Here is an 18,137-nt window from a genome sequence, read left to right on the forward strand (position 1 = left end):
TGTTTTTTAAGAAAAAAGGAAATTGATAACCCCATTTATTACTATATGTAAAGAAACAGTGGAGGCACGAGTCTTCAATTGAAAAAACAATTTAAGCAGCCCTATTGGGAGTGACGACTCCCAGGCCAAAAGAAGCAACAAGCAATTTTTGTAAGAAAGCTGGGCCAAGTAAATAGATGTGTATGTATGTATCAAGGGGGTTTGGTTATACTCAGAGATAATCATCTTCTCTCCAGCAGAGAAAGAGAGACAGAGATAGAGAGAAGTAAGATCTAAAGCAGTTTTAAAGAGAAATTTTCATTTTGACCATAGAACACATCTTGACATTGGAAAGGAAGAAGAGAGAACAAATCAAATGGAAGGAAACATCAAAAGAAAATGCCTGTTTTAGACCGCCCTTCTACCAAGTAAGAGATGACATGTTGGCCCGGATGCGGTTGTACTCCAAAAGACCCTCGACCCGACCTAGAGCGGCCACAGCAATCTGAACGGCAGCGCAAAAAAAAAAGAAAAGAAAAGGATGCTTAGTTCATTGATATGATGACTGCAGTGATAGTCGGGATGTCACTTACATCCTTATCCCAGAGGTACTTTTGAGCAACACGACGGATCGTATCCGGGGTGACAGCCTCAACAGCGATCTGGATCTCCTGCGGGGTCATACGTTTGCCGGAGGTGACCAACTGTCTGCCGATGTCGTCGGCGATATTGTTGGATGAGTCCAAGCTGAAGAGCATGCTGGCCTTCAACTGGGATTTTGCCCTGGCCACCTCGATCTCGGTTGGAGCGGTGGACATGCGCTGCCATTCACGCAGGGTGATGTAGACTAGGTCGTCGATGTTGGTCAAGTTTTCGGAGACCATGTAGATCCCCCAGAGGCCGGTATCGGAGTAGGAGGTCGAGAAGGAGAGGAAGCTGTTCACGAGGTTGTTGCTCGACAGTGCGTGGCTCAATCGGGAGCTCATCAAGGGGCTCGAGCCCAGCGATCGGTCCCAGTTGCCGAAGATGGATTGCATGACCAACATCGGGAAGAGGTCGGGGGAGTTCCAACCGACGCCTTCGACGGCGATCGCGAGGTTGATCGTGTCCATCGTGTCGTCTCGGATGCGCACTTCGGAACCGGTGAAGCCTGTGGGTTTGATCTGGCCCCGCCCGCCGAGTGGGATCGGCGAGGAGGAGGTGGGTAGACTGCCCAAGTTCTTGCTGGCCAGCTCAACCAGTGCCTCGTGCTCCAATCCGCCCGCGCCGACGAGGACCATTCGGTCGGCGGTGTAGTTGGACTTGATGTATTCGACCAGATCCGGGCGTTGGATGGACATGATGGCTTGCTTGGGGCCGAGGATGGTCTTGCCGAGATCTTCTCCCTGGAAAGCGACGGCATGCAAGTGATCGAAGACGACCTCCTCGTGTGCCTTGTCGACTTCTTCTTGTTCACGTAGGATCACACTCCTCTCTCTTTCGATCGCGCCTTCGTCTAGTTTCGAGTTTTGCAAGATGTCGGAGATGATCTCGACCACCTTGGGTACATCGTGACTGAAACTACGGGCGAAGTAGCATGTCTGTTCTCGAGATGTGTATGCATTCAGATGCGCTCCCAAGTTTTCGATTTCTAGCTCTAACGAATGTTGGGTTCGCTTTTGGGTACCTATAGAAAAAAGCGATTGAACACCAAGCACACATGTTGAGTCCCGATTGACAAGATTATTTGAGTTGAGGTTGTTTCAAAAATACCTTTGAAGGCTAAATGTTCTAAAAAGTGGGCGGTCCCGCCATGCTTGTCAGCTCGACTTCCACTGTCAATCTTTGTATTTTTGTTTTTTGGAAACAAGGCGCGATAGGCTCAGTACCAATTCCTAATGAGGGGTGGAATCGGAACATGTGTGACTTACCCAAATACCGACGGTAGCTGTTTGAGAGTGAGGGTGAGGCTCGGTGGCTACGGTCAACTGAAGACAAAAGTGATTATCTATCAATGCTGATCGTTCTAAAGAAAAGTGGCTCGTGATCACTTACGCCATTGGGTAGAGTCGAGATCCGGGTCTGGGGGAACGTTGAAGAGGGTGCGATTGTAGCCAGCGATCTGACAGAGGTGGATGGTACGGCCTAGAAAGCCAGGAGAGAATCGGCAGCGATTCGATTGGCGACCCCGCAAAGAGGGAAAGAGAAGATTGGCGAATGAGTGTTTGGGTTCAAGATGGAGGGTTTATTTTAATGGACTGAGTTCTTACGATCCGGCGAGTGGCTTGGGTGCGCAGGGCCTGGGATGGTTTGCTGAGGAGGAACCGTGAGGCGGACATGGGGTTCTGGCTTGTCGGTTGGTCTTCGGTGGTGGTGGTGGCTGGGGTGGGGTGATGTGGTTCGTGGTGGCTGGTGCTGTGCTGGGCCCTGGCTGCTCCCGGCTGGGGATCGTCATCCGGTCCGACCGAGCCAGCCGAGGCCCATCGGGGAAAACAGGGGGCGCTCCAGAGGGGGGCCAGCTGCTGCGCCAGGCGGGCGAAGGGGGCTTGCATCCATCCACCAATCACACCTGGTCTAAATGTGCACTCTGTTGCCTACGCCACTCGGCGATCATCTCCTCTGCCGTGGACCATGGCGCGTCATGATCTGCGGCAGACAAGATGAGGTTTCGGGGGATTGGCACCAACAGTGCTGCCGGCGTGGGTTCCCGGATTGACCATGGTTTCTTGAGCAAGTGCCGCAGGATTCAAGGTCCCTCGAGCAGTCCGTCCTCATCGTGCTCAAGATAAAGGCCTGTGGCTGAGATGGACACCCCTCCTCATCCCACAGAACATCGCCCATTCGAATTGGTATACTCCCTAATCCGCTTCATCTAGCTCTTCTCCAGAATCACCCTCCGGACGAGATTGAAAAGCTTTGATCTTGAGTGTATCACTGTACGGTTTGACTAAGTTAACGTAAATTAAACAGAAGACAATCACCGCCCACTCCCACAACCAGACAGATTTTTATCATGATGGTTGCTTCTGCATTGGTGATGATTTCCTTCTTGGCGACCTTCCAAGCAACTTTCGCTCAGGACGCGGCCAGCGGAAAGACCGATCCATCCTCGACCCCTCCTCCCGCACCAGCGGGTGTTTCTAATTCGACAGGCGATGCATCAAGCGCGTTGGCTGATGGGGCCACCAAAGCCGCGACTGATGGTGCCTCTGCTGTGGCCAACGTAACAGGTGCAGCAATCAACGGTGCCCAAACTACCGTCTCCAATCTAACCACGCCCCAGGTTGATGATCAGAGCTGCGGGAGCTCTTCCAAAAATATCAATGCTTGTTTGGTTTGTTTTCGATATTTTTTTTTAGAAGAATTTGAGATCAAGTCTTGGAATGCTCTATTCACTATTCCGTTCGCATATCCTTCCATTCTCCACAGAAACAAGTCGGAAAGGACGTTTCTTCCTGCCCTCAAACCGACGACGCCTGTCTGTGCCAGTGAGTGTACTATTCCTGTGGAACCAAGGTTGTTTGTCTTCATTTTGAGTTTAATGTTTTTTTTCTTCTTCTTCTTTCGTGCAGAACCTACGCCAACCTGGCGAGCTGTTACAACGGCTGCCCGAGCCTCAGTGCCCAGGGAGACCAGTACAAGTCACAGTCGGCTCAACATTGCAGTATGCCCGGTGTCTCCGAGAAAATCAAAACTGCTGCCGAGAAAAACTCCACAGCCATGGCTACGCCTCACAACACGATGGATAACGGCAGCAGCGGCTCCAACGGGACGCCAAAGATGTCTGCCAAGTCGGCAGCCTTGGGAAGAGTGGAATTTTCCACTTTAGGATTCTTGACTACATTTTCCTCCGCCTTATTTGTACTCCTCGCATGATTAGACCTTTTTATTTCTTGTTAATAACCCCTTCCAGACTTGTCTCCTCGGACACGCCTGTCTGAGCAGTGATTTGCTTCCCTTTCCTCCAAACATGCATTCAATTTTTTCCTCAGTCAGATATATGCTCTCCTCATCAAATTAGTCTACAATATTATAACACTAACAAATGGCAGGGCTAATGGCAGGGCTAGCTGTGTGAGAGAAAGAAAAATAAGGTAGTCAACCACCTGATGTGGGTTCTGCAAGCTGTGTTATATGCCAGTGACATTCGCGCCTAGTCTGGTTCAGTCGTTTTGACGCCTAGTGAAGAGACAAAAAGCAGTGCGAGTCTGCGACTGCGTCTCTGTTATGGGAGCACATGAGAAATGGATATTCACCTAAACCAAGCAATGTCATTGTAATCATAGGAGCGTGACTGTCAACTCAGGCATTCAATTTTATCCTTAAATGTCTTTCTTCATGAGCGAGCCGATTATACCAAGAGGCAAGGAGGAAAAGGGATTTTACAGGGGAAAAAGGGAGAAACAACGCGAGGATTGTTGTTTTATTTTGATGAGGATGCGTAAGATGTATGATTACTGACAACAATTGTTCTATGTGTTCATTATTAACAATACAAAATGAAACCCTAAAACAAGTTGAGATCTTATGCTTTTTTTCAACAAAAATCAAGTGATAAAGGAAGAAGAAAAGGGAAGATAAAAGGAGCAATAAACGAGAGCCTGATGATTCTTGATTTTGATTTTTTCCAAGTACTGCAAAGAATTCTTGTATTATGTTCGGAATTGCGGTTGGAGCTGAGGATGATGGCATCTGTTATGGGTGACCGAGCTGATCGATCGATGGTCGGGTGAAGGAGATCCGGTGGCTAGGAAAAGCATCATTTCAGCTGCTGTGGTTTGGTCCCTGAGCTCGTCATCTTCGGGGGTTGTGTTGGAATGGGCCTGACTGGGGATTCGAGACATGCTCCACTTTGAGCGGATGATTTGTTCGGGTGTGTGGGGGTATGAGAACGGTTGAATTTGAGATCGGGGTTGGGTTGAGGGCGGTGCGCTGAAAGTGCCAGTGGTCATTTGAGGCGTCGTCCGGAGAGAAAATGCGTGAGTGCTTTCAGCTTCTGAATTATAGCTGGTAAGTCTGTGGTCAGGGGTTGCCCACACGGGCTGAGAAAGATTATTGCCAGGGTATATGTGCGGGGATAGTTCGGAGGGTTGAGAGGTGGGATTTGACTGTCGGCGGACTCGTGTTGGCGCTAGTTCGACTTGTTTTTGCTTCAATATTGTGCCCATCAGCTGTGGCTCGATTTGTTCAAAGGAGACGTCCTGCCACCCGTGCGATGCTTTAAAGCCCGCCAGACGAAGACGTGTCTGTAATGCACGCTTTGCCTAATATTCACAAGGTCCCAAAAACACGAGATGAAATGTTAGTCCTACTGATTCAGATCAACTGCTAACACGGGGATCATCATCCGGGCGGAAAAAAAGTTGATCAAAACGCTGTGAGAGGTATCGGGGAAGCTGCTCAAGTGATGATTGGATATGAGATCATCACTCGGAATGAATTTGGCGGTTAGAGCCTATAGTACAGGCCTTGAAGCACCTGCAAAACCATCGGTGCATATCGGAAAAGGCTCTCGGTCTTCTAAATTCCATGTTGCAAGCACGTCACGGAAAAACCGGAGCTAGGGTCACCTGGCACATAAAGCCGACCGAACGGAGTACCAGAACACGTATCAGAAGGTCTTGAGGTTGGGGTTGATGTGACATGTGATTGCAGCGCAGCTTCACCCGACTTCACCCTGGTACCTAGGGCATGCGAGCCAAGACCGGGTCGGGGATCACAGAAAACTAGCATCCAAGCCGGAATAGACGCGTCTGATTGTGGTTGGTTCCTGGCTGGGTGCTTTCCGCTGCTCTGTTAAGCAGCGTATCGTGACGAGAGCGTGAACCTGACGCGCAATATGAAGCGTTTATGTGCAGGGTAGTTCGCGATAAAGAATCGTAACAGAAGAGGAGTGTTCATGTGATTGTCCTGAATCTGATCAACGCGAGAAGGGATATCGCCCCTGGTGTCCGGATGGTGCTCGGATAGAGCATCTACAGTCTCTGTATGTGAATGGACTGTAGGAAGAAATCTGACCAGCTTGCTGATCAGGACGAAAGCACGGACCGGATCGGGATAATTGGTTAGCTCGAAGATCGAGCATGGCCTGGGTGAGCATAGTTGAGACCGTATGGTATTCTATATAAATAGACCCAATCGGTTCAGGGAGCGCTACTGTATTCCGCTCCCATCCATATCGCCAAACGAGTTCACGCCCTCTGAATGTTTGCAGAGGAATGTGAAGGTAGAAAGACTAGCGGGTCTGACACGATCAACGAAGCGTAGGAGGTGACGTGGAACGCGAACTAGCGATAGGGACGCGCCGGATGACAGGACGAACCAGGGAGATTCGGAAAAGGCAAGCTGGGGGTGGAGAGAAAGACTGTGTGACTGACCTTTGATAATCTGACGCGCTTGAGGACCCGTTCAATGATGAGCCGGCGCTGAGCTTGCTCATCCGCTTCCAGGGGAGGTGGTGGCTGGCTAGACATCTGAGCTGAGATTTGTGCTAACCCTTGGTGGGATGAATATCGGCTGGAGGTTGGGCTGGAGAGGTCGATGGCTGGCTAGTTAGGACGGGAGGAGGAGCTCTGGGAGGGGTGCTGGCGACTTCAGGGATGAAGGACAGATGGGCGGGTGCTGCTATGTACCCCCGTGGCTGGACCAGATGGTTCAATAAGGTAAGAACAGATCGAAGGCGGACGATAGGAGACAGACAGGAGATAGGAGTGGGAGGAGAGACCGCCTGAAATTGGAAGACAAAATATCCTTCGCGTTAGAAACGGTGGGCGGAGCGAGTCGGCGGGTTCAGCTGGGCTAGGAGGGGTACATACCCCGGGCAACACTGGTTGGGAGGAAGGCGCTGAGACGAAGAGCAAGAGCAGGGAGCCGTTTGGGCGGGCCTGGAGGGGTGGCTTGGCTGGATGGAACGACACGGACACGCTGCAAACTCAGGTGCACGACGCTGTGACTGTCGGACTGTCGAGGACAATTCAGTGTTCGGAACAGGCCACGCTCCAGTCGCGAGCCTATTTTATTTATAACTGTATTTCTCCTACAGCAGCAGCCTTACCCAAACATTAATCTCGGCTGGTTTAAACCGAAAAAAACTCACCAAAAACACATACATAAATAGTAAAAACACACACTGCCACTGCCACCCCCACCGACTCGGCATCAACGACGAGGCCACACAACCAACTGATTTATTTTGTACACCCCCCTCCCTGCGACCGTCTCATGGCCATCATCACCTTCCGGGTTGCCAACAACAGCCCTCACGGTGCATATGTAACTGGGCGCGTTTCCTCGACAGGCCCAACAGAAAGATCTCAGGATGAAGAGAAGAAATACAACTGATCAATCAGTCTCCAACTCTGCTTTGAGAATCATTGCAACTTGTTGGGCATGTACAATTTTTATCTATTTGGATCTAAGTATGGATCTGTATGTACCTGCAACTTGGCTACCAATGCATTGCAACAGACTTCTTTTTGTTTGCTTGCATATTAGACAAGACCTTACATATCATGTCTTGTACCATAGATGGCACTGGTAGTAGTGTTTTTAGTATCAATTCAACCCATCATCGGCCATGATCGGGTCAAAACAGAAGAGCTAAAGTGCCTGCTACATATCCCCTCCTTCAAAGTTCAGCCCTTACCCGAACAAACATCCCACAGGAATCAGTTGTGTGTGCATTTGGCATTGAACCATCCCTAAAGAGGCACTCTTCATAACCCTTCATGATACAAAAAAATTCACCCACCAGATCATCAATGACTTGATAGTACAAGGCTGTAACGTATCAAAAAAAAAAAGTGTTTAACACCTGGAGCCTGAGCCCAAGTTTACTCCTCCAGGAAAGCCTGTGGCAACTGATGACGCGTCGAATGGTAGTGAGCTGAGTACAATTAACTCCGCGAGCAGGCAGGACCTCAGTATGTACCGCTATTATCCAAAGTTGAAACCAACACCAACTGGGAGATATGATGATGCGTACAGGGCAACTTCGGTCTCCGTCGGGTCCCGCGTCTTGAGAGTTTATCATCTGACAATAATAATCATGATTCACCATTTTTTCATATCTCGCATCACCAATGCAGATTTTCAATCCCGTTTTTTCCCTCCTGGGGTGACAGAGGGTAACGAGGATTCTGTTCATCGCTGTTCATACAACAAACTGTTCTACGGCATTATTTACACCAAGCATTCACAAATTGCCACTATCATTCACAGCAGAGCACAATCTGTGTGTGTCCTTCCAGCTCACACAACCGATAACTTTATGAAGAAATGACGCTACACATCTCCCTCCCTGGCGTTGTCGGAGTATAACTTTCCTCGCCGATGACGATAGCTATGATAGCGCTGCGGATCGAAACATATAATGAAGATCAATAATATACAGAACCCGCAAAGGTGGTGGCGAGGTCGGGCTTGGATAAACCCGTCACCGAACTCAAGGGAACCGCAGAGGTCATAGGACCCTCGAAGGCTTGGCCATCCGTCATAGCTTCAATAGTGACGCAGACAAGCTTCTAGGCCTCGTGGCGGATAGTGGTGTCAAGGGGTACACACACAGTATGTATCCCTCCGCCAAGACATTTCTGAAGGAAACATTCTCTTTTGGAAATCATGTTTCATGGATGTAGTGCTTCCACTACACACACGGGCTGCCTGACACACACTACCTTCCCCGGTTCTACACTACTAGCAATCTCACGAAATTCCATAAAATTGGCCTCACTCACTACAATAAAAAGTACATGATGTATGTGCCTCGACACAGTTAACATGCAGGTCATTCCAACATGAACTTTTGACAGCTGCAAGGTCTTCTAAATTGATTGTTTCTGCACAGCAATTCACTATGGATTGGGGTTTGAATGAAGTGACTCTTTGGTGTGATTTGAGTTGAAACCTATGTTTTGTATTGTAAGTTGCGGCATGTCAATTGATGGCAGTTTCTCAAGAGTGTTTTCAAAGTGACTGGTCCTTCACATTGGAACTCAAAATTTGATTGTTGAAATGAAAGAAGATCTGTCTGTGCCACCCTCACATACAATTCAAGAGTTCTTGCAGCTCATCAATATTATAGCATCACCATAAAGTTAAAGGTGCAATGCATTAAGACGGTATAGCTAACACTAGGCTAGAGAGTGATGTACAGCTGCATTCTTCTCAATCTTACTGGCACAAAGAGCTTATGAAATCTTTATGCTGCAAGAAGAATTACCTTCCACCATAATGTAGCCAAAGCCTGAAGGGCAAGTAATATCACTTGTGGTAAATATCCTTAGCTGAAATACTGCTTGAGCTGAGTCCAAGTGGCAACATGTTCTCTAAGTTCTGCAGAGCTCCTGACTGAAAAGGCACAGAACGGCTCAGCTCCAGCACTGAGAATGTGATGGTCAATGTTTTTCAAGTTTTCCTGGCAAGAGGTATGATTTCACATTCTGCAAAAGTTCACAAATTAAAGTCTCCTGATAAGATTATGTATCAATAATATGACAAGTCACAGCCTAGACTGGTTGTGCACAATAGTGGTGTTCACAATATAAGGCCCCGTTTGGAGCCGATATAATCCAGGCAATATATGATTTTTTTTGCATGACATCCTATGTGACATCTGATCAGGTCCGCCAAAACTTAATCAGATGTCACAAGTTTCCCGATTATATCGCGCAATTATATCGGCTCCAAACGGGGCCCAAATCTCTGAAACATTCAAGCCCATTTTAAGGTGTGTATCAGCAACTTTTTAAAAAATGAAGAAGTTGTTCTGATTGCCCAGAAACTCCCCAATTTGCGCATCTTGCCAAATTTTAACAGATGTTCATGAAGGCGTTAAAATTGTCTCTAAAGTGTTGTAAGATTCTATTAATTCATGAGCCTCCCTAATGGGATGAAACTGACAACCTTAAAGCTATAAGTATTGCTACCAATCTTGATGGAATTCCAATCTCTCCAATTTGTATTGTGTCATGTCAGAAGGAAAATTGGTTACTGTGGCGCTGTAGACTCGAACAAGAAACTCGATTGTGCACATCGATTTTCTGTCCAATTCTTATGGCCAAGACTGTGGCAGAGTGCACTATTGGCTGTCAAGAAGCCAAGAGCTCTATGCATCTAACAGTGCTCACAGCCCCATGCATAAAGTTGCTCCCAGCGGAGACCCAAGGCGCGGCTGCACCAACCAGAAAAGCCGACAGAGCAGCCCAAATACCAAGACGACAAGCGTTTCTTCGGAAGAAGGGAGCCGAAATCCTACCGGTGAAGCGAGGATGCAGACGTCGAGAGAGGAAACGTTTCAAGTACGACTCAAACAACCGATGTCGATCGACAAATTACTCGAGCTGGATGTAGGCACGTTGGCTAGCGAGATCGGCAGATTGGAAGACTCAATCGCTCGGTTGATTCAGTCGAATCAGGAGATGCTGGAGTACGAGGACGAGTGCGGTTCGGACCCAGAAGCCAGAGAGACCTTCAAAGAAGCACGGGAAGAAAATCTAGTCACCATGTAATGTTCATCCCTCCTCTTATTAGGTTCTTTTTTCGATGCGATGGAGGAACATGTGTTCGGACTACTCAATGGCTGTACATTTTTGTGTGTGTGACGCGTGATTGGAACAGCGAGACCCAAAAAGAAAGGATCGAAATGATCAAGTGGTGTATCAGAAGAAAAACTCAACGAGATGGGGTTGACAACGCCCACTACCACGTCAATCACTCAGATCCACCAGTGAAAAGAGGCACAACCGCCTCCCCGGCTCACTTTATTGCTACCGGAGACAACATAATGACAGAGGATGATGAATCCACGGGATTGGACCCAGATGATGGGATTAACTTGTAATGAAATAATGTCGTTGATTCATAGTAGTTGAGTGCCTATCAAAGCGTCCACTATGTAGCTTGGGGCCTTATATTATGGGTGTCCCACAACATCGTGTATGTGTGATCAAGATCTTACTCCGCGCGACGGCGAGGCACAGTGGCTGGCTAATGTGTTCATAGCGTTCCGTTGGGCTTGGTTGTTTACAACGGGACGTAAAGTGGTTGATGAATGGCATATCGCATAGGGGACAATTCCCTGATGGGTTGATTTGAAGAATTTTTTGCAGTCGAGGTGAAAAAAGAGAATTTTCTCATGTACAACTTAATGGCCAGCTCTTCGGGTTTCAGCGATCACACCGGTCAGTTCATCAACTTTGCGTTTGGCCCGACGAAGGGTACCGAGCTGGAAGGAGAATAGAGCGAGGACAAATGATTTGGTTGGCAGGATGAGTGTCTCGAGGTCAGTAGATGATAGCAATGGAGATGGTGAACATCGGGATGATAGCAATGGAGATGGTGAACATCGGGATGAAATTGATGGGGTGAAGTCGCTTACTCGGCGTTTGGTCAACTTTCGTGCTTTCTTGTCCTTCGAGTTTCGGATCAATTCCATGACCCGACGTTCGTAAGGGGCAAATCCAGCAACCTCACGGACGATGGAGCGAACAAACTAGACCAGAACGAACGCAGACGGGGTTGAGATGAGTTCAGAGAATCGAGTAGAGTTCAATGAGTTTGACAGTTCGATCTCACCGTGGTGCGCTTGGAGGCTCGTCCCTTGAAGTGAGAAGGCTTGTTGGGAAGGACCCGAGGAGTGGTTTTGTGGCCAGAGTTGAGTCCTCGGGGGAGACCTGAGTTGGTCGATAACAGTGCGACAGTCAGGACACCGCCGATATCAGGGCGACACTGTTCCTGGCGGGGAAAGGGGGCTTTTGGACAAACCTGTGCGGGTCGCTGCCACTCGGGTGGATTGTGCTCGTGCCATTGCGAATGAGGTGGTGTCTTGAGGACCGTCGTCGGTGATGGTTGGCGGAGCTTGCTGGGTCGATCGGTCGCTGGCGGTGCCGAGGAAGGGCCAGGCAGCCGCCGGGGAGGGGTGGGCGGGCACAAAACCTAAGCGGTTCTCACCAGTTAGGGTTAGGTTAACCAATACCCGGGGCCGTGCCCTTGGCCAGAGAGCCCAGCCGGACTATCCACCCGCCCAGACTGACCATCTCCACCTCTTCCGGCCACCGACGACCACCTCGACAGGACCTCAAGACTCGACATGCCGCCAAAATCATCAACCAAGGCCGACCCCAAGGGTGAGAAACCCCCTTCTTCCATGGACACATCATCTGAAAAAAGTTTTTTCTTCCCGCGGGAGCACTTACAGTTATTTTCCTTCCTTTCTATCAATTTCGGACTCGGTTGTGTACGATCTCTGCTTCGATCAACCTGTCGATCCAAATCAAATGAACTTGGTGGAAATGTCCAGCCTCAACGGCCAAGACCCAAGTGGCCAAGGCCAAGTCAGCCAAGAAGGCCGTCATCAAGGGTACCTCCTCGAAAACCCAACGGCGCGTTCGCACTTCGGTCACCTTCCACCGACCCAAGACCCTCCGACTATCCCGAAAGCCGAAATACCCCAGAACTTCGGTCCCTCATGCTCCTCGAATGGACGCCTACCGGATCCTGGTCCGCCCTTTGAACACCGAGAGTGCGATGAAGAAGATTGAAGACAACAACACCCTTCTATTCATCGTTGACATCAAGGGTTCGTGTGTCCTCAACCGCAACACTCACCATTCTCGATGTTGCGTGTACTGATCGCTGATCCTCCTGTTTTCCTCTTGGGTTTCTATTATTAGCCAACAAGCGTCAAATCGCCGAAGCCGTCAAGAAACTTTATGACGTTACACCTCTCCGAGTGAACACTCTCATCCGGTGGGTAGCATTATCCACATGTAACCCTCCATAACCTCAGTCACTCACCGCCGCCTTTTAATAAATGACCCACAGTCCCGATGGCAAAAAGAAAGCCTTCGTTCGTCTGACCCCTGAAGTTGATGCATTAGACATTGCTAACAAGGTAAGACCTCATCCACACTTTTTCGATCACTCCATCGTCCTGACTGCAGCCTCAATTATTGTTTTCTTTACTATAGATCGGTTTCATTTAAAGATTTGCTTTTCACGTGGTTGGTTTGAGGGTGGTGCAATCGGGCCTGTGCTCTCAGCCAGTTGGGACCGAGGCTCAGCAACTATGCATTGTAATGATGATTCTTATAGCTACATGTCAAATCAATTCTATGGCCCAGTCTATCATGTTGATTCCCCGGCTGGGGCACAGCTATTGCCACCATTCTGAAATCTTGGTTTCTACATTGCCTGGGTTACCATTCGATGGAATGTCTCTGCCCATTGCAACCCACCCCAATATCTACTCTCTCGGGCTCGTATGGTGTGACACTTCTTTCCCAAGTGAAGGCCGGTTTGTGAATTGGTAACGAATTGGATGCTTTCCGCGGCACGCGCCAGAAAGCCTTGGAGATTGAGAATAGCTTTCCTCCCCACAGGGATGAGGATGCAGTCGGCGGTGTCATTTCCCCTGGTCATGTGTATTCCCCTGGTCATGTGTACACAAATGCTTTCCCATCGCAAAGGCATGCGTAACAGCTTGTGCCAGGGCCCAGGTCTGCAGATGCCTGGGACAGCGATGTCACTGAGCTGTCACAGTGGTCGCCGTGACTGTGTCGGCTGGTCACGAGAGCGCTGGGCTACGCGAACCGTGACTTGAGCCGATCGAGCAAGTTTCTATCAATCGATCAAGAAAACCGACTGCAGCTAAATATTTCTATCCAAGATGCGCTGGCTACCGTTGGAATCTAATCCGGAGGTGATGAACGCCTGGTCATCTGGTCAGTAATCCATGTTCTTCCTCAAACCACATAGCATGATCAGATCAGAAGACCCCTGACATTTGACAACAATCGTGTTCAGCTCTAGGCCTGTCGACCGATAAGGTGAGCTTCACGGACGTGTACGGACTCGACGCCGAGCTTCTGGCAATGGTCCCTAAGCCGGTCTACGCGGTCCTTATGCTCTTCCCGATCTCGAAGGAGTACGAAGCGGCGCGGGCGGCTGAGCATGCACGGATCGTTGAACAGGCCGGCGGGACGGTCGAATCGGACGAGCGACTGATCTTTATCAAGTTGAGTTCTCAACAAGTCGGACGATTGCTGTTTGTTTCTGTATGTACACACAACTCATCCCGTTGGAATGGTCGTGAAGGCAAACGATCAGCAATGCCTGTGGTACGATCGGCCTGCTCCATGCGTTGGCCAACAACCCCGAGATCCCGATCAGTCAGTGTCCCTCATCTGCTCCATCATTGACTTCCTGACTCAATCATGCCAAGACACTTATTTTTTTGGGCCTTGTCGCCGGATGGTTCATTTTTGCTGATCGGTCTTCAGCTGAGGGTCCGTTGACCAAGTTCCTGGAACAGTGCCGGTCTAAGAGTCCCTCTGAGCGCGCACAGCTGCTGGAGGATGACTGTGCGATTGCTGATGTACATGCTGATCAGGCACAGAGTGGGCAATCCAAGGTCCATCCATCTGTATTCCCCCTAATTTTTCATATAAGAGCTGACCAGTAATTGCTTTTTTGTCTCTTTCTTTTGGCGGGAAGATAATAGGTTCCTAGCTCAGACGAAGAGGTCAACCTGCACTTTGTCTGTTTTGTAAAGCAGGCTGGCGAAGGGCCACCCCGACTCGTTGAGCTGGACGGCCGGAAGGCGTTCCCGATCGACCATGGTCCCATTGCCCCGTCGCACGATTTACTCGATGTCAGTCCTATTTTCCCTTCTTCGATCGTCTTCTTATCTCTCTATAGTCATCGATACTTAAATCTCTCAACATCATCTATACCAAATACGTACATGCAGGCTGTCGTCCCCGTTGTCAAACAGTTCATCAAGCTATCCCAGGACAATGTTAACTTCAACCTGATTGCACTCTGTCAAAATTCTGCTTGATGATCCGATCAAACGCATTTCGGGAAAACCCCCCTGTATTTAATTACCTTACCAGCACTTTTAGCAACACCTTGGCAATGCAAGTATCTGTTTAGCTTTTATATTTATCGGTTAACGTTACGGTGGGACAGAGCTGTGTACTTTTGTCGTTTAGTTCCGCATCAGTTATTTGCCAGTAAATAGTTACTTGTTAACCTGTGACGCCATAAATCATCCTCATGAGTCCAATCACGGTTATATTATATTTTGTCTGGTTGGATGAAATGGCACAGCTCTGCTTAACGGTCTGTTCAGCCCTTGTGGTTAATTTCTCTGGAGGTGGTGGTGAGCCTGCAGGTGGTGTACTTTGCCTTGATGTCATCGTGGACCCCCCGGGGGGAAATGGAGTGAAACTCTCGCCTGTGCGCCACGAAATGCAGATCTTGGCACAGCACGCCCAGCAGGACACCACTGCCGCCAAGAAACCAGCTAAGATCACAGGATGGCCAACAACACCCTCGAACCAGTCTTCCTCAGCTCACCACACCATCAGCCAGCAGCAGCGCCCTACCAGCCAGCAGCCAACGCCGGCTCACAACCACGGCCCTCAGCCAGCTCAAGCTCAAGCTCATCAGCCACCCCACAGGGACTACGAAGGACTGACTCAGATCCAGTAGCAAGAACGGGAGATGGCCAGAACAGCAACAACAGCAGCCCTTCAGCATCCCATCAGCAGCACTACCCCCCACCGATCAGACTGAGGAAGGGTACCCGGTTCGAAGACGCCTATCCGAGCATGTTTGCCTCGCTGGGGGACAAGGACCCGGACCCGAGCTCGCTCCTCGCCAGTCTCGAGTCGCCCTTCCAGCTCCAGGAGTACATCGCCCATCTCGTCCGTGCCGACCCGCATGCGGTGGCCAGGATCATCAAACTACCCAGCCCGCACGTCCAGCGCGAAGTCTGGATCTACGAGCAGCTCCGGAGACTCGCTCATGACTTGGGTCATCCCCTCGTAAGCGCTCTCCAGGCTGACTGCAACCGCGCCAAGTGTCCAGAGATGAAGGCCGGAGAATGGCTCTACCTCTGTGCGGCTCATGCGACCGCCAACGAGGTACATACATTGATTCATCTCTTCCCTTGTGGTGTACCCACTAGCATTTGGAACTGAACACCCTTCTTTCCATCCGGGCTGAAGAACGAATGCTGTGCGATCGATTATATAGTTCACACCCTCGACGGCGCAACAGCCCTTCTGAACTCAGCCCGCTATTTTCCGAGCCGGTAAGTGTCGTCAACCGATCAAGATCACCATCCTCCGCTTCTTGCGCGCTTCCGAACTACATTGACACCCCATTCTATCTCTTATGTAGGCTACAGATCCCGGCTAGCTCGATCAAGCATTTCACTTCGATCGCTAGAAGGCTGTATAGGATCTTGGCTCATGCTTGGTTCCATCATCGTGAACTGTTTGAGGAATGTGAAGTAAGAGATTTCTTGCCTAAGACTGTGTCTCTCGAGGTACATCTTCTGAAATCTGACATCTTCTCTTTGGCCAAACTGGGTGTGTTGGATTAGATGGAGACGAGCCTCTATGCAAGGTTCTTGGCCTTGACGGACGAGTTCGGGTTGATTGCAGAGGACTTATTAGTGATTCCACGGGCGATAGAGGACGAGGGTCCACAGGACGATGGGCATCACCAGCTCGACGAAATCGACGAGGGCTCCGATGAGGCCCAAGCCGAGGCTCACCATCAAGAATCTCTGGATGACGAGCAGCAGGAGGATATTCACGATCAGCAGCAGGGGCCGTCCACCAGTGCTGGCGATCACCAGGCCATGGGTGCCTCTGATAACCCACCAGCCGGAGCAGATTCTCCTGATGATAAAAAAGAAAGCAAACCACATAAAATAGAACAAACAGCATAATTATCTCTGAACCGTTTCAATTCTTTCGTTTTTTTTAATCAGCCTAATCTTTCTTTTCATAGAATTTTGTATTCCATTCCATCTCTCTCTTTTTCGTCATCTAGCGGTGTCCCATGTATTCATATTAATCGTCTTCATCTGGTATCTTGATATTAGCAGGAAAGAAGCTGTTATCAGGACGATAAGACCAGTATGTGAATCCAAAAGAGAGACTTTGTTAGTGGGGCCATATCACATTGACAAGATCATTTATGTGTGTCCCAGAGAAAGCAAACACGCTGGTCTCTGAAGTTTGTGCACAGAGAGTCTGAAGAAGAGTCTTTGTAGTTTGGCTCACCCACAAACTGTGGCTATGTTAGGCGTGGTATATTAAAGGTGTTCAATCATGGATTTTCATTTAGGGTTTTGCCAATGATAGAAAGAGAAAAACAGAATGCTGCAATAAGAAAAGTAGGAAAACAACAAGGCTTTTCCCAATCATCTCCTCAAATGGTTGACAGACATAGGCTCTTGAATTGGAAGATTTGATCCTTCTGTTTTGATATTTGGTGCACTTATCTGGTTTGTGAACCTATCAAGAGGTTCAAGACAGTAGCTCTGTTGGAAGTGAGGCAGCAAATACATTGCAAAGCACGAATTTATCAAGTGGAGACTTGGGAGGTAAATATATATAACTGGTTTTGTCATTGAGAGATGTAGATTCTAAATCCCATTCTCCAAAGGCAAAGCCCATGGGAATAGTTTCAATGGCCTGTAAGTATTGAAGACACTTTCTTTGTATTTCCAGACATTGCCTTGGAAATTTGTAGTTCTAAATTTAACAAGTAGATTAAAAAGTGAACTATCATCTTGAAAGATGAACTCCCATTTCTGAGTGCTTTGGTTCTTGTAGTAGAATCCAAGGCCATGGAGCACAATTTTTGTCACAATAATATCTTCTCCTGAATGATTGATTTCTGCTGCTTTATTGCCTGATGCCACTTTTGCTTTGTAAATTGGGTATTCATTCTCTGAAAGAAAAAGATCAACCAGCAATTCATGAAACCTTAGATCTTCCCTGCAACTAGGATACTGATTGGATGTCTCAGATCCTTCATAATTTGATTTGCCTATATTAAGATTTGAAACAAGATATCTGAAGTAAATTTGAACCAATTGTTGCTCTTGGAAGAAGGAATCCTCTGAGATCTCACAACCCAAACATTCAAGAATTTGTGAGTTCATTGATGAGATGGAATTAAATATTCTTTTTAACTTTTTCACAAAATCATCTTGAGAGATGGCCTGAAACTTGATTTTCATTTCTTCATTGCCAATATGAGTTGTGATGAATTCTAATATGTGATTTCTTATCTCTTGTGTTAAAGCACTATCAGGCTCAATATTTGTATTCACCCAATTCATTCCTACCAATGTGCCACAGGTGATCATTTTC

The 18,137-nt window shown here is 48.5% G+C and overlaps 8 protein-coding genes across 8 annotated transcripts; 5 read left to right on the plus strand and 3 right to left on the minus strand.

Annotated features, from left to right (window-relative positions):
* Positions 1 to 400: 400 nt before the first annotated feature.
* Positions 401 to 2,297, minus strand: PtA15_1A88 (uncharacterized protein; the record flags this gene model as incomplete). The annotated part of the gene is made up of 6 exons (XM_053165963.1): positions 401 to 484; positions 573 to 1,645; positions 1,732 to 1,801; positions 1,890 to 1,946; positions 2,014 to 2,103; positions 2,229 to 2,297. 6 exons carry the CDS (start codon positions 2,295 to 2,297, stop codon positions 401 to 403), a joined length of 1,443 nt encoding a protein of 480 aa, XP_053016305.1.
* A 677-nt stretch (positions 2,298 to 2,974) lies between these two features.
* On the plus strand, positions 2,975 to 3,834 carry PtA15_1A89 (uncharacterized protein; the record flags this gene model as incomplete). Its single annotated transcript, XM_053165974.1, has 3 exons — positions 2,975 to 3,292; positions 3,388 to 3,446; positions 3,531 to 3,834. The coding sequence occupies 3 exons, from the start codon at positions 2,975 to 2,977 to the stop codon at positions 3,832 to 3,834; spliced, it is 681 nt and encodes a 226-aa protein (XP_053016306.1).
* A 776-nt stretch (positions 3,835 to 4,610) lies between these two features.
* Positions 4,611 to 6,431, minus strand: PtA15_1A90 (uncharacterized protein; the record flags this gene model as incomplete). Its single annotated transcript, XM_053165986.1, has 2 exons — positions 4,611 to 5,222; positions 6,336 to 6,431. 2 exons carry the CDS (start codon positions 6,429 to 6,431, stop codon positions 4,611 to 4,613), a joined length of 708 nt encoding a protein of 235 aa, XP_053016307.1.
* Positions 6,432 to 10,274: 3,843 nt separating this feature from the next.
* On the plus strand, positions 10,275 to 10,798 carry PtA15_1A91 (uncharacterized protein; the record flags this gene model as incomplete). The annotated part of the gene is made up of 2 exons (XM_053165997.1): positions 10,275 to 10,462; positions 10,576 to 10,798. The coding sequence occupies 2 exons, from the start codon at positions 10,275 to 10,277 to the stop codon at positions 10,796 to 10,798; spliced, it is 411 nt and encodes a 136-aa protein (XP_053016308.1).
* Positions 10,799 to 11,101: 303 nt separating this feature from the next.
* On the minus strand, positions 11,102 to 11,764 carry PtA15_1A92 (uncharacterized protein; the record flags this gene model as incomplete). Its single annotated transcript, XM_053166008.1, has 4 exons — positions 11,102 to 11,182; positions 11,336 to 11,449; positions 11,533 to 11,630; positions 11,722 to 11,764. 4 exons carry the CDS (start codon positions 11,762 to 11,764, stop codon positions 11,102 to 11,104), a joined length of 336 nt encoding a protein of 111 aa, XP_053016309.1.
* Positions 11,765 to 12,046: 282 nt separating this feature from the next.
* Positions 12,047 to 12,941, plus strand: PtA15_1A93 (uncharacterized protein; the record flags this gene model as incomplete). The annotated part of the gene is made up of 5 exons (XM_053166019.1): positions 12,047 to 12,083; positions 12,257 to 12,535; positions 12,630 to 12,705; positions 12,781 to 12,850; positions 12,927 to 12,941. 5 exons carry the CDS (start codon positions 12,047 to 12,049, stop codon positions 12,939 to 12,941), a joined length of 477 nt encoding a protein of 158 aa, XP_053016310.1.
* A 683-nt stretch (positions 12,942 to 13,624) lies between these two features.
* On the plus strand, positions 13,625 to 14,797 carry PtA15_1A94 (uncharacterized protein; the record flags this gene model as incomplete). The annotated part of the gene is made up of 6 exons (XM_053166030.1): positions 13,625 to 13,679; positions 13,762 to 13,972; positions 14,053 to 14,126; positions 14,238 to 14,368; positions 14,459 to 14,608; positions 14,708 to 14,797. 6 exons carry the CDS (start codon positions 13,625 to 13,627, stop codon positions 14,795 to 14,797), a joined length of 711 nt encoding a protein of 236 aa, XP_053016311.1.
* A 481-nt stretch (positions 14,798 to 15,278) lies between these two features.
* On the plus strand, positions 15,279 to 16,702 carry PtA15_1A95 (uncharacterized protein; the record flags this gene model as incomplete). Its single annotated transcript, XM_053166041.1, has 4 exons — positions 15,279 to 15,887; positions 15,972 to 16,057; positions 16,147 to 16,258; positions 16,352 to 16,702. The coding sequence occupies 4 exons, from the start codon at positions 15,279 to 15,281 to the stop codon at positions 16,700 to 16,702; spliced, it is 1,158 nt and encodes a 385-aa protein (XP_053016312.1).
* Between the last annotated feature and the right edge of the window lie 1,435 nt (positions 16,703 to 18,137).

The sequence above is a fragment of the Puccinia triticina genome, chromosome 1A (assembly GCF_026914185.1).
Source record: "Puccinia triticina chromosome 1A, complete sequence".
NCBI classification, from domain to species: Eukaryota; Fungi; Basidiomycota; class Pucciniomycetes; order Pucciniales; family Pucciniaceae; genus Puccinia; species Puccinia triticina.